We start from the raw sequence: 14489 nt of genomic DNA, 5'->3' as shown, positions 1-14489 counted from the left end.
TTAAACCCGGTACATTGCAGCAGGCCAAGCTTTAAGGTTCCCTTTCCTGGCAGCAGCACTCGCTGTTTCGCGGGTCGGCTGGTGCTCTGGAGGTAGCAGGCCCAACAGTGAATACCCCCCTGACTTTACCCTGCCCTGTGCCCTTCTTTCTGATCCTCAATCGCCTTGCCGCCCTGCAGAGTCCGCCACCTTCTCCCTTGGTCCCCGTCAGGCCGCCAACTTCCTCCCGTCGCTCGCTCTCCCGGCTGCTGAGTCCTGCCCCCCTCACCTAGCTCCTCCCTCCGCTCACACTGTCCCAGGGCGCCGGGCTGACATCACGCCCGGGGTTTCCATCGGGCCGAGGGAGGGGGAGACTTGACTGTACTGAGCGGCGGTAGCGTGATGGCGGCGGCCGGGAGGACCTAAGCGGTGGCGGCAGCGGCGCAGCGCGCACCCTGGTTCTCTTCCCCTCCCGGTTCGGGCTTCATTGTGCGAAGCTCCGCGGGCCAGCCCGCCGCGTAGGTCAGCGAGGGGCTCAGTGCGGCCGGCGGGGGAGAAGCGGCCCAGGCCCGGCGGCGGCGGCCGGAGTAGCCCCCGAGCCCGGGCTGCAGGCAGCACTTTCCTCTCCACTGGGATAACGCTGTGTCCCGACAGCGCGGCCCTGGGGAGGCCCGGCCGAGACACGCGCAGGTAGGAAGCGGCCTGCCCGGGCTGGGCTCCTTAGTTTTTCGCAGGGCTGGAGCTGGACTCACTGCGGCTGCCGGGGGCTCGGCGGCCAGGCCGGGGGCTGAGTGGGAAGAAGCCGGGATGGGGCCTGTTTACCGCTTCCAGGCGGGCCGGGGGTGATGAGCGCGAGGAAGCTGGGCTCGCTGTGAGCCACAGGGGGCTGAGCTCGCTGGCTCCTGGCGGGGGAGCCGGCCCTCGCGCTGCCTTGGCGATGTGAGGACCGTGCAGCGCGGGGGCTGAGTCGGCCGGGAAGCCGTGGCCAAGAGCGGCGCCAGAGCAGGCCGCGCCGGGAGCGGGGAAGTGTCCACGGAGGAGGAGGGAGACCGACCGACCATTGCCGGGAGGGGGCGGAGGCCGGGGCGGTTCTGACCTGGGCGCTCCTGGAGGGCGGGTGGTTGGGAAAGTAAGAGGCCGCTGCGTTTCGGGGATTACAGCCAGGGAAGCTCTTTGGCCCGCGGGTCCCACAGCACAGCAGGGAGGTGCATGGTGGGGAGAGGGAGCTGCGACCACCGGGCTGGGCGGGTAAATTTGGAAGCTACTGAAGGCCGAATGACTGGGATGGGGATGCCGCGGAGCCTGGCCCGCAGCGGGTGCTAGGCAGGCCTCCTAGCGGGCAGCTTTGTTGACCCACTAGACCCCACAGGTCTGTAATCGACAGGGGCGCTCCCACCACGACAGCGCCTGGAAGTGCTTTAGCGATGGGCCGCCCCACGGACGCGCTGTTCCCCTTGTGAGCGGCCTGTTTGTCTCCGATTCCCAGTCGGGTTGGGCTTGTGGCTGGGTCAGGATTATCGGGCTCTTTGGTAGCTCATACCCTCCGCCATGTCCTTTGTGTACTGGCCTGGATGAGAAACTGTGATGCCTGAGAGGAGGAGGAGTAGTCCGAGGGAACCCCAGCAGGACAGACTCAGTCGGATCACTGTGGGCAAACGAGGAGGGGCGGGCGGGTGAGCTGTGTATGAAACCCTCGTCTCATTCACATCCATTCAGTGCCTTCGGGGCACTCTTCATTCGCTGATTTGTTAGGAGGTTTATCCTTGTACTTCTGCTGTAGGACACTTACAGTGACCCCGGACGCTTCGGATACTTGAGTACACACAGCTCTGATTATCCTGGTATGTGAAATATTGACCATTTCAGCTGTGGGATCTTGAGTTAGATTTGTTATTGGATAACTCTTGACAAGTATAACTTTTTAAATGTGTGGCAGTTATGCTGGTTGATAATTAGAGAAAATGTTATGTTTGAACCTGGAAATGCTTTTACAGTATGTTTTTATAGTATTTATTTACTGATTTGATTATTGTTCCATCAGTTGAAATAAAATACTTGCCTTTTTAACCTATACTTGTTTAAAGTTTATTATGTAGTAGAGCTTAAAAGCCAAGTAGGTCTAGATCAGGGGTTCTCAAACTGGGGGTTGGGACCCCTCAGGGGGTCATAAGGTTATTACATGGGGGGGGGGTCAAGAGCTGTCAGCCTCCAACCCAAAGCCTGCTTTGCCTCCAGCATTTATAATGGTGTTAAATATATAAAAAGTGTTTTTTAATGTAGAAGGGGGGTCGCACTCAGAGGCTTGCTATGTGAAAGGGGTCACCAGTAAAAAAAGTTTGAGAGCCATTGGTCTAGATCACATTGTTCAGCCCTTGATACATACAATAAATGACAGTTCCTGTCCCAAAATGTTGACCAGTAGTACCTTCTCACTTAAATAAAAGTGTTTTTCTAATTTATAGTATTTTCAGTTTGTGTACTTTGTGTTTGTCACAGTACTTTCAGTGTAACAGTTCCTTTGTATAGCCAGTCATATTCTGTTCTTTGTGTGGGCCTTTCACAGAGCAATGGGAAAGAGAAATGTTCTTTAAACAGGAAAGTGTGCTTACAAAACTATCAGCAATTGCAGTGGGTAGTGCCAGAAACTCCTTTTCACTTTTTTTAATGAAGTAGATTTCATATTTGATCCTTTTCAATGTTAGTTTGTTAGGTCAGTTATCTTTAGCATCCTTAAAGGTTGTATGGAACCATGTAATATTTAAAATCATATTCTTAACACTTTTGTATGTCTAACTGTGTTTTAGGTAATTTGGGAAAGGATCTTGAATACCTTCAGTGAACAGTTGAACAAACAAGTCACCTGTAAAACACGTGGAGTACAAGGAAGACTCTAAAGGGAACTTTTAATATCCATCTCAAAAACTGAGTGGACTTATATTTTAAACTTCTGAATATTTACAATGAATGGGCACAGTGATGAGGAAAGCATAAGAAACAGTAGTGGAGAATCAAGGTAAGCACTAATTATTTCAAGTCTCTGCTATATGGTCTTGTTTGAAGACAGCTTGAATTTATAACTTTATTGTGGACAGCTGAAACTCTTTGACATAGATGTAGAACATAGTTTTTAGGTCTCATTCTGTCCTCTTCAGATCCTTATATAATGCCTGTCACTTTGGTATCTTAATGCATGTTGTATTATAAGCATACAGTTAGTTTATTCGTATTTAGCCTGTGCTATCTGCATTTGGGGAAAAAAACAGCTTGTTTGGCATTATTTAACTGTCAGCATTGTTTTATAAAAACTGTAGACCTTAGTAAAGGAAGTTATTTTAGTGTGTTAAATTAGTATTTAGGTAATATAGTTGGTCTAAGAGAAGAGCTTTACTGTTTATGAAAATGATTTTTGTTCTGTCTAATAAATTTGAAGATGGAAAAATGTATTAAGAATATCAAAATAAGCCTTGGATATTGGAAATGCAACCTATGCACTCAGATACCATGGTGATGGATGCAGTATAAAAGCCCAACCTAACCTATCAGAGGAGGTTGATCTTTGATTTTGTTACGTAATCTGTAGTTTTCCTTAGTTGCTGAGCTACAAAAGCTTTGGGGGCTTCACCAGTGTGACATAACCAGGTAACAAAATTGCCTTCTCAAGTACGGCCATTGATTCATTGCCATTTTGAGTTATTTAACAATCTGTAATCTAGAAGTTACTAGTCTCAAACTTTGTTTTGGTGCTCGAGAATGTATACTGCTTTTAGTTGTTTAGAAGACTTTCCTCTTATTAGGGAAGTTTTAGTATAATACAGAACTTGTCTTTCAAACCAAGCAAAACAGTCCTCATGGAACCTCAAAGGCTATTTTTTTCATAAATGGGGGTAAGAAAGATAAAACTTTGTGTGTATAATTTTTATAAATTGTGTAAATTTAGGGTCTCGCTGGATTTCTGATAACTTCCATGGCTGTAGAAAATACAACTTCCATCTAAAAGATTCTCTGCTTGGTTGCAGAGAATTTGACCAAATTGTTCCATTTTTTTTTTTAACATCTTTAGACTGAAACAGTTGTAAAGGAGGTGTGAACTACCTCTTTCTTTCAATGGGATGTTAGTTCTCATTCAAGCTTCAGTGTGTAAATATTAACTATTTGGCTAATCAATTTACCAGAACCTCCCAGTTAATGTATTTAAGCACTATGGACAAGAATTAAAATTTGTTATCCTACAAATGTGCTTGGTATGGTGTGCTTGGGGATTGGTCCTGCTTTGAGCAGGGGGTTGGATTAGATGACCTCCTGAGGTCCCTTCCAACCCTGATATTCTATGATTCTATGATTAACAGCTTTGTATGACTGTAAGAAGTTCAAAGATTTCTATTTAAATTAAAGTAATATAATGCGTGCTGCACATGGGATGGGACAAGACATCCAAAAATGTATTTACACAATAAATACAATCATGCCTCTGTGTAATGAGAACTTCAGTTATACCTATAATTAATAATGTATATGCATTTTAAAATGACAAGTTTCAAATTTTTGTTTTAGTGCTTGATAATGATAATGATTCACTCTAATGTTTCTGAAGGCTTACTTGATGAGTAGACAATTATCTTGCTTTTATTGGAAGCAGCAAGGTTATGGAATTTCAGCTGCAGTTTAATACCATAATGTTGCACAAGTTCAGAGCTATGCTTATTTTCACTTTCTCAGAAAAAAAATAGCATCAACAAAGCTTGTCCTCCTGAATTTCAAAATGTTGTAAATCAAAATTCAAAAACTGTGGCTAACTTGTCTGGAACATCTCAAATGTTTTTGCAAATGTATGGGATTGCATTGCCTACTTAAAAAGAAACACAAGCCATCCTAATTAAAGATAATGTAGGAAGAGAGATGCCTCATATCAAACTGAAACACTGCACCTGCTGCATAATGTATATAGAATAGCAATGTATGTGTGTTTTCTTGTTTAAAAAAGATAACATACATTAAAAATATTACTATTAAATAAGCTGTTACAAGTATTTCCAATAACCTGATTAAAAGTGAATATCAAGTAGAGATTCTAATATACTTAATCAGCTTGATTATTAACTGTGGAGTCACTTTTCATTCTGCATTTAAACACGCTTGTTTAAATGTATTATTTATTAACCATATAGCCTAATAATGCACGAATAGAGCTTAAACAATCCACCTGCCTACTTGCAAGTTGCAAGCAGGAAGCTTTCCTTTGTGAATGGTAGATATACATTTTCATTCTAAAGTTTTGAGCCCTAGTTGTGAAGGTAATCTGAACTGAATGTAAATTCCAGCAGTACTGTTTAGCTAAAATCTAACAAAGGGTTCTTAAATGTATGGTCCATCCATGTAATTTTGTTATACTATAATACTTTTCAGAGTCTCCAGAATCTAAGCTTTTTTAAAAAGGGCATCTAAACCTCATCGTTGCACAGTTAAGCTTCCAAATGTAACCAATGCAGTGATATCTGCATTCAGCCCATAACCCAGAGATATGAACTCCCATGTTCCCTTTTAATCTGACTGGAAGATCAGCATTAAAGCCCAGTGATGACACTTCACTGTCAACATTAACTATTTAATCACAGATCACAGTGGATGGAATGGGGTTGGGAATAGGAGTGAAGCACACTGGGTAGGTAATTGGGAGTTGCTTCAGGGAAGGAAATGCAGAGAAAAGGACTGAGGAAGCCCTCAAAGACAGGGAATGGGGGAGAGAAACCGATAAAAAGAGGTTGGGGAAGGAAGAGAAACAAAGAACAGAAATAGTGGTGAATCTAAAAGGGTCTTTTATCTTTTTGGTGACAATGCAACAAATAAGGCATATTCTTCCCTTGAGCCCTGTACAAACTTTGTGATATTGCTGTGTGTTGCAGGGAATATGTAGACCTCAATGTATATCCTGGTCCATGGATTGTAATTAAACATAAAAATGAGTCCTCTCCAAATGAGTTTGTCGCTCTTGATCTAGAGTGCTGTTACTGGTTGAGAAAGTTGAACAGTGACTGAGGACAACTGGACCTAAAATCAGAGGGGTAGCCGTGTTAGTCTGGATCTGTAAAAAGCAACAAAGAGTCCTGTGGCACCTTAAAGACTAACAGATGTATTGGAGCATAAGCTTTCGTGGGTGAATACGCACTTCGTCACCCACGAAAGCTTATGCTCCAATACATCTGTAGTCTATAAGGTGCCACAGGACTCTTTGTTGCTGCACCTAAAATGGAGCTTGTAAAGTAGCAGCCAGGAGACTGGGTAACAGTAAATCATCAGATAACTTCTTTTGCTGTCTATCACAATAATTAGAAAGCTCTGGAGTGGGAGGAGCAGAGAGAGAATTCAGCTTCTTCCCAGTAGAGAAGAGGGCTGGGGGAAACATTAGTTGCGGACTTCAAATTTCACACACTAGCAAGAAGTTGTTGCAAAGGTGACGCTCTCAAAGATTGTTCCAGCAGCAGCCTGGTAATGGAATTCCAGCTGTCTTCCATTTCCCTCCGTTGGTGATGGGGAAGGAAGGAAGCAGGGATCTTGCATATGAAGAGTGCAGATCTCCCTTACTTTTGTGTCCAGTCTCCACCCCATTCAGAGGCTGATTAAATTTATCATCTGGCTTTTCTATCCCTGTCCATCCATAGCAGCTGCCAGTTAGGAAAACTTTATTTTACCACTTGTGAAAAAAAATCTAACTTATGTTCATAGTCCAAGCGTTTGCCAAGTATTGCATATGAACCTTGTCTGTGGTAGCAGCCTTTGTGCTTATAATTTACCGCTGATGCTGGCAATGGGGGAAGCTGTAGGTTGGACAAGACTAAACATCCTATCATCTAAACCTGCTTTCTGTCATCCCAATGTTCTGTTACATAATTATTATGGAGACTTCTTTTCTTTCTGCTTATTCCAGTATGTAAAGACAATATCACAGGATTATGGAATGTGTCCAGAGCAGTTAACTGTAACATCACAAATTGTTGTTCCTCTGAGTAGGAAGGAAGCACGAACAGATAAATTCAGTAACAATAATACTGTCTTTGTGCAAACGGCCTTTGCTATAAAGGAGGAAAGAAACTTTTTCAAGAAGACCTGATTCAAACAAAGTTTTCCTTTGGGGAGTGGTAGCTCTTTATGGGGGCTCAGCTACAATTGCCTATTAGTTAGTGTCAAGAAAAGCTTAGTGAGAAAGTTAGCGCAGCCCCTCTGGGGAAATTCAGTACTGTATTACTTACTCCTGAATTGCATAAGGATAATATCAACACTCATGGGTTGAACAGAGGGTTGCTGTGATCTGGATTCCATTTTTCTGCTCTTACTGTGTGCTTCAGACAGAACAGGGCAGTGAAACATTGAAGAGTGCATGGAGGGGGGAAAGGAGAAGTGTTCATTCTCCCCGCTAGTAATCAAGAAGTGACCCTGGGTAGTGTTGTCCCCAAACCCTCTATGTATGAACATTGCAAACACTTATGAGCCAGAGAACTAATTCTGATAAATGAGATGCCCTGCTTAAATTCTACTTTAAAGCCTAGCCAACTCATTCCCCTGACCCAAACTGGAAACCCATTTTTTGGGGAAATGGGGGAAACAAAACACCTGTTACTATGGACAGACATTCTGTGGAGTTCCAGCACAAATCAGAAGGTAAAAGCAGTTTGTGGCACCTTTTCATCAAAAGATTTAATATTTAAAAAGACCTCTGGAAGAAGATGCCCTAAAGCTAAGGGCAGCCTATGGGCTTCATGGACCCTGCTGAGTTTCACCACAGTCCTCCACACAGGGGAGAGACTCTTTCTGTGTTGCCTATATAACATTAGTGTTAGCGAATGGAGTTTAAAGTGTGTTGGTGAGAATTAGTATTTCTGTTCAAAGAGCCTCTAAGTTTCAAGTGTACTATCACAAATTGTTTTGTTTTTGTTTTTACACTCCACTACAATAAAGCTAAATCAATGAGAAATTCCCCATATGTCATCTGATGCCAGAGTTCTTTTTTATTTTTCTAGGTTGGAAAAACTCAGACTAGGTATTTGAGATACAAAAGTTTAAAACAAAGTGAGTTTTTCACTTCTGAGGTATTAGTAATGTGTGGTAATGCTTATCTCAAACAATCAGAACTGGCCCTTCCAATTATATTTAATTGTGTTGGATTCAGTAAGGACTGGAACCATTGGCTAGTTTAGGCGTTTAATTTAGCTATTGCACAATGTATTCAGCTGCATTTGCTCTGATACAGGTATTCTAATCCTGTGTAGTCATGTTCTAATGCAGAGGTGGGCAAACTATGGCCCGCGGACCACATCTGGCCTGTAGGCCCCTCCTGCCCGGCTCCTGAGCTCCTGTCCCGGGAGGCTAGCCCCCAGCCCCTCTCGTGCTGTATCCCCTTCCCTCCCCCCGCTGTTTCCCCTCCCCAGCAGCCTCAGCTCACTGCGCCACCAGCGCAATGCTCTGGGCAGCGGGACTGCAATCTCTTGCCCGGCAGCAAAGCTGCAGAGCTGGCCTAACCCTGTGCTCTGGGCGGCATGGTAAGGGGGCAGGGAGCAGGGGGGGTTGGATAGAGGGCAGGGGAGTTCAGGGTGGTGGTTGGGGTGGGGGTGTGGATAGGTGGTGGGGCGGTCAGAGGGTGGGGAACAGGGGGGTTGAATGGGGGCAGGGGTCCCTGGGGGAGCAGTCAGGAAAGAGAAGAGGGGTTGGATGGGAAGTCCGGGGGGCAGTCAGGGCTAGGGGTTCTGGGGGCAGTCAGGGAGAAAGGGTGGTTGGATGGGCAGGGACCCGGGGGGGAGTGGGAGGAGGCAGTCAGGAAGGAGAGGAGGGGTTGGATGGGGTGGCAGGGGGCAGTCAGGGGTGGGGGGTCTGGGGGTGATCAGGGGACAGGGAGGGGTGGATGGGGCAAGGGTCCTGGGGGGGGGGCATCAGGGAACGGGTGGGGGGGGTGGATGGGGCAGGAGTCCCGGGGGGGCTGGCAGGGGGCAAGAAGCAGGGGGGGTTGGATAGGGGGCGGGGGCCGGGCCACGTCTAGCTGTATGGAGAGGTACAATCTCCCATAACCGGCCTTCCATACAATTTCAGAAACCTGATGTGGCCCTCAGGCCAAAAAATTTGCACGTCCCTGATATAACGGGGGTAGATTGTGGGCCATGGACTTCTCGTGGCCGTCTTGTAAGCCGATGCTCTTCTCCATATACGGAAGGCCAATGAATCTGATCAGGGTGGCAAATGGATGGCAAGGAGCCACATGGAATAAGAGTTTAGTGGGGTGCGGTGGGGAGGAACTGGGAAGCACAAGAAGAGAGCCACATGGGGTTTTTATTGGTTTACATGGAAATGCTATGGAATTTTTGAAGTATGTGGTTAAGAGGGGTAACAGAATTGGGAGGATATCTGTAGGGAGGAGCAACAGAGTTAGTGTGTCTGCATAGGAGCAAGCAACAGATGCTCAGTACAGAAATTATTCACGCTGTCATATTTATTTTGGAAAAAGTTTAAGGTTGAACATTCTTATTGGTAATTTCAGGGGAATGGCTTAAGGATACTGCTTTTTTTTTTTTTAAGTTAGGAAAATCAAACTTAAATTTACACTTTATTTTTTTAAAAAACATTGGAAGTATGGAAGTGGACACTACTGCCTTGTTCCCTTTGTGCCAGGATGCTAAATCTTACGTAATGTACTTTCACGCAGATAAGTTAATTTCAAAACTCTTATGAAAAAGTTTCTAGATGAGTTTTCAATTTTTAAGCTGCATATGTCTGCAAAATTTTGTCTATGAAATTATGTCAAAGTAGTGGCTCCATCATACTCGCGTTTCAGATTTCAGTTTAACAAGAATGTAGTAGTGGCTTAGTTAGTCTGGCTATGGGTGTCTCTACTCCCTCTGTTTACCCTTCCTGAGGTCTCTAATAATAGCATGGTACTTGTCATTCAAGTACATTCTCCTTGGGATTCTAGTTTATTAAAATAACAGTTCAATGTGAATGAAAGTCAAAACCTGTTTTTCCCAGATCCTACGTTCTTCAGCCAATTGCTGCTTCTTTTGATTCTCACTCCTGTCTGAATTCAGGCTGCCCTTGTATTCCCCAGCAGACCTGGCTTCTAATCTCATACTCCTGTCAGGTGATCATTGTGCGGAGTGGTAAACTAAGTCATGAGTGAGGCAGAGCCCTGGATTCTCAAAGGGCAAGCTCAACCTGTGACAAGGAGTTGAATCTCATTGAAATGGCAATTAAAAAAAATGGAATGTAAACTGAGTACTATTTATTTTTCATTATAGTTTGATGAAAAATGGATGGACACAGAAAGAATAAATTAAATCTGCCAACTTTTCACTAGATTGTCATGCTTTTCTTTGTACCAGTTTTGTGCAAGAAATCTAAACCACTCTGGGAAATGTTTTTTTTTCCACACTGTTGCTCCTCATGCTCATTCTGAAAATATCAGTTATACATGCGTAATATTGTGAAAGGTTCTTTTCAAACATTGAACATGAAATTAAACTTTTAAACTATACATTGTGAACTTGTGCACCAAGCTCCACTTGATGACATACCTGCTGCAACAGAAATGCAGTTACTCCCTTAGGGGTGGGGGTGGGAGGGAGAGACTCCCTCATAAAGTATCACTAACCTCCCTGTGATGGGGAGGACTAGGCCTAAAGGCTCCCTGCTGGAGGCCTCAGGATTCTGCCACACCCATCTCAGGAAAGGAGCAGTGGAGAGGTCCTCCAAGCAGCCTAGAGTGGTTGTGAGGAAGCAACCAATCAGAAGGGCTGCTGGCAAGGCCCATTGGGCCAGGAGGGTCCTATAAAAAGGAGCTGCAGAACAGAGTAGTTTAGTAGCTTCTTGAAGCCAGAGGAGAAACGACTGCGTGCTTGGCTGGAAAAGCAGCAGGATTACAGACAATTAAGTGTGCGAGAGGCTCCTGGCTGGCTGCTAGGACTGAGCCTAAGACTTTGCTAGCAGGTTCCAGGGGAGCATTGAGGGAGCTCCTGGCTGGCTGTGGGGACTGAGTAGGGACTGAGCCCTGGGGATATGGCCCCATACCAGGGCCGGGACTGCTTACTGAAAGAACAGAGACACACCTAACCAGAGGGGGTGCTTGTGAGAGGTGGGTGCTGACCCTGTTACACTCCCCTTTAAGATTTATCTCAATCTGCCAACATGTGAAAACTACACTGTACTCATCTAAGGTTTTTACCTGGTGAGTTATTATGTATTTATTAACATGAGGTAAGAACACGCTATTTTTCATGGAGAAGACTCATCCAGTGTCTGTCAGCTCTGTTGCAGTTGTTTGCTTGGAGCAAGACTTGCCACTCCTCTAACTTGCATCAGGACTGAAAACATAGGCTTTGCAGCTGACCCATTGCTATTTGTCCTCCCTGCATAGTCCCACAGTGCCCCTAAAACTATTCTGTGCATTGCTTGTGTCTCCTGTGCTCTTGGTCACTTTTTTGTTTTGAACTCCTGTTTAATAAAGTGCATGCATCTTTAAGTTTTTCTTAAAAAAAAAAAAATCAATGCTGATGCAATTTAATTTTTCAGAATAAATGTTTTTATGTATCAAAAATGTTCATTTGCTTGGCTCACTTTTTTTTTTAATGTTTATATAATACCTCTCCAAAGAATTGCAATTTCTGTGAGCCCATACTTTAGGCAACCGGAAGAGGCACCTCAAGTGTACTGTTACTAAGCTGTTGTCCAACAATTAGTTGCAGCAGATGCTTGGCTGCCCACTTCCCACACAGCTGTCATTAACAGTGCCTTCTTCCTATAGTAGCTTAATGTGTCAGTGAAGAACACCAAGACCTTCTAGGCTGGATGGACTCACTCCAATATCCCTTCCTTTCCCTGTATACCTTTGGGTTCTTAGTTTCTCTTAATGGGGTGGATGGCCTTCCCCTTAAGAGTAAATTAAGAATTGCCACTCCTCTTGTGGGTTTCAGGACTAGCTGCTCCAAGAAGCAGTCATTTAAGGTGTCAAGAAATTTTATCTCTGCATCCCATCCTGAGGTGACATGTACCCAGTCAATATGGAGATAGTTGAAATCCCCCATTATTAATGAGTTTTTTATTTTTTATTTTAATAGCCTCTCTAATCTCCCTGAGTATTTCAGAGTCACTGTCGCCATCCTGATCAGGTGGTGGGTAACACATCCTACAGCTATATTCTTATTATTAGGGCATGGAATTACTATCCATAGAGATTCTTTTTGGTCTCAGTAGATGAGACTGACATATACCTTGTTTCACTCTACTGCTATTGTGTTTAAGAGCAGCTGAAGCAAAGCTACAATCCTCTGCATTGCTGCTAGGAGTTCTCTGAAGTGAGGGGGAGGCAAATGAACAAACTGCCAATCACCACACCTCTTCTTTCCCCTCTCCTTCCTCACATAAGAACACCTCCAGCAGTGGCAGAGGATCACAATCCCAGCAAGAATAATAGAATGAAAACTTCAGGTTCAAGTTAATTTCCTGATTTTGAACAGCATGAAACGGATATGATCCTGGGGCAGTAGGAGAAGAGTTGAATCCAAATAGAAATTAAGGGAAGAGGCAAACATGGAGAAACTGCATTGGTGAACTAAGGCATATTCATTTGCAGTAGTTCTATTCAAGGATATTTATCCAGGTGTCAGACTTGGTCTCTTACTCTGTGGGCAAGCACGTACAGTACTAGAAACAGTGATGACAGCATTTTGAGCTCCTGGGTGAAGGAATGTTTCAGTGGTCTCTTGAACTATGAGAATGAGGGTACAGTTTTGGAACCTTAACTCATAATGAGCAGTAGCCATTAAGTCCATTAATGGCTATTAGCTAGGACAGGTAAGGAATGGTGTCCCTAGCCTTTGTCTGTCAGAGGGTGGAGATGGATGGCAGGAGAGAGATCACTTAATCATTGCCTGTTAGGTTCACTCCCTCTGGGGCACCTGGCATTGGCCACTGTCGGTAGACAGGATACTGGGCTAGATGGACCTTTGGTCTGACCCGGTACGGCCTTTCTTATGTTCTTAAGTACCTGTTCAGGTGAGTATTCCCATACAGCTCAATAGGACTGCTTGCCTGAACAGGTAGTATTCATTGTGAGACAGGGTTGCAGAATTGGGCCTAACTAAAGAGGCAGAGTTGATAACAGTGAGCAATATCCATCACTCTTCAGCTGAGAAAGGGAGTGTCTGGCATAAAATGCCTTTGGAGAAAGTGGGGGGGGGGGAATAATATATTGAGGAAGGAACCCTGCTTTTAAAGCAGAGCAAACCTCAAGCAAAGGAGGCGTTAAGATATGACTACATTTGCTTGCAGCTATCAGTTTGGATTCACATCTTAACATGTTTGTCACAAAGGGAGCCCACATACTGTTTTATTGTAATGTTTACTTGACTGTCATGTTGTCATGTTGTAGTTCTCCAGTAAAACAATTATTTTAAAGGTCAGGTTTGATATAGTGTGAAACACTACTAGTAGTAGTTGAGTTAAAAATGAAAGCTTGTAATGATTCTTTCCTTGAAACATATTGATCACTTCCCTTCTAACATCACATCTCTCCTTTTCCACTTCAAGAAAGATTAAACCACTTCTGGCACTGTCACACAACTTAGAGAGAGAGGGGTCTTTTAATTCCATAAATCCAGATTGTCCATATTTAAACTTTTTTTTCAAACTGATTTAGATTTGGGAATAGTTTCCTCTTTCTCTTCTGTAACTAAAACTGTTGGAACAGGAAGTAGTTTGGAGGATGAAGTAAGTCTCAAGCAAAGGTGGCACTAGAAATCTGGTGATGGATTTCTGATTGATAGATCTGATTTTTTTTGTTTTAAGAAAGCTTAAATGCTAAGTGTCTTCAGTCACTCAGCAAAAAAATTGAAAATCCATTCAAAAATTGAATGGATGCACTGCTTTCCTAGGATCAGTCGTCAATGGGGGGAAAAACACCGTTCTAGAACCATATTATGTCAAGTTGATCAAGATAGGTCTTGTATGCACTAGGAAAACTTCAGCTTTAATCACTCTGTGGATCACTTAGCACATATGTACACCCAGGTGTACATAAATAAAAACCACTTTTTGGATGGGAGTTAGTGCTATCCTAGAATGCCTTTACTCATTCTTCCCTGGCAGTTTTGATAGCTCAGACTACTGCCTCTATCATCTGTCAAGCTGTCTACAGCTAGGCATGCAAACTGCTCAAACCCAGTCTTTCTGTCCCAGTTCAGTGTTTGCCTGAGAGCAGCCAAGATGGAACTCTGCTGAAGTTGGCTCCAGTTGGCTTCCAACGGATACATCTCCAATTCCATCTTACAGAGAAACAATGAAGGGCACACAAATAGCTTGAAGTACAATGTAATTTAAACCTGTAACTTCTTGTATGTATATTTTGTTCATGGAATTCCACCTGGAAACATCTCTCCTCATGAAATGAGTATTTAGTCTGAATTACACACGGACTCCCCCTCTCCCTATACGAGTGGGGCTACTACAACTTCCAAGTCTTTCTCTTAGGACCATCTCCC

At 44.1% G+C, this 14489-nt stretch overlaps 1 protein-coding gene across 3 annotated transcripts in view; it reads left to right on the top strand.

Annotated features, from left to right (window-relative positions):
- Positions 1–339: 339 nt before the first annotated feature.
- The window catches only part of CHD1 (chromodomain helicase DNA binding protein 1), a 71392-nt gene continuing 57242 nt past the window's right edge, over positions 340–14489 (top strand). For 2 of the 3 annotated variants that reach the window (XM_065550237.1, XM_005284060.5), the window contains exons 1-3: positions 357–669; positions 1760–1820; positions 2784–2992. In XM_065550237.1, the coding sequence (XP_065406309.1) occupies positions 2940–2992 (53 nt within the window). In that variant the 5' untranslated portion in view covers positions 357–669; positions 1760–1820; positions 2784–2939. Of the gene's footprint in view, positions 670–1759; positions 1821–2783; positions 2993–14489 lie in introns of all 3 variants that reach the window. The other variant, XM_005284061.5, reaches the window with a different exon arrangement.

This window comes from Chrysemys picta, chromosome 6, assembly GCF_011386835.1.
Source record: "Chrysemys picta bellii isolate R12L10 chromosome 6, ASM1138683v2, whole genome shotgun sequence".
Lineage (NCBI taxonomy): Eukaryota > Metazoa > Chordata > Testudines > Emydidae > Chrysemys > Chrysemys picta.
This window is presented reverse-complemented; position numbering and strand designations above follow the sequence as displayed.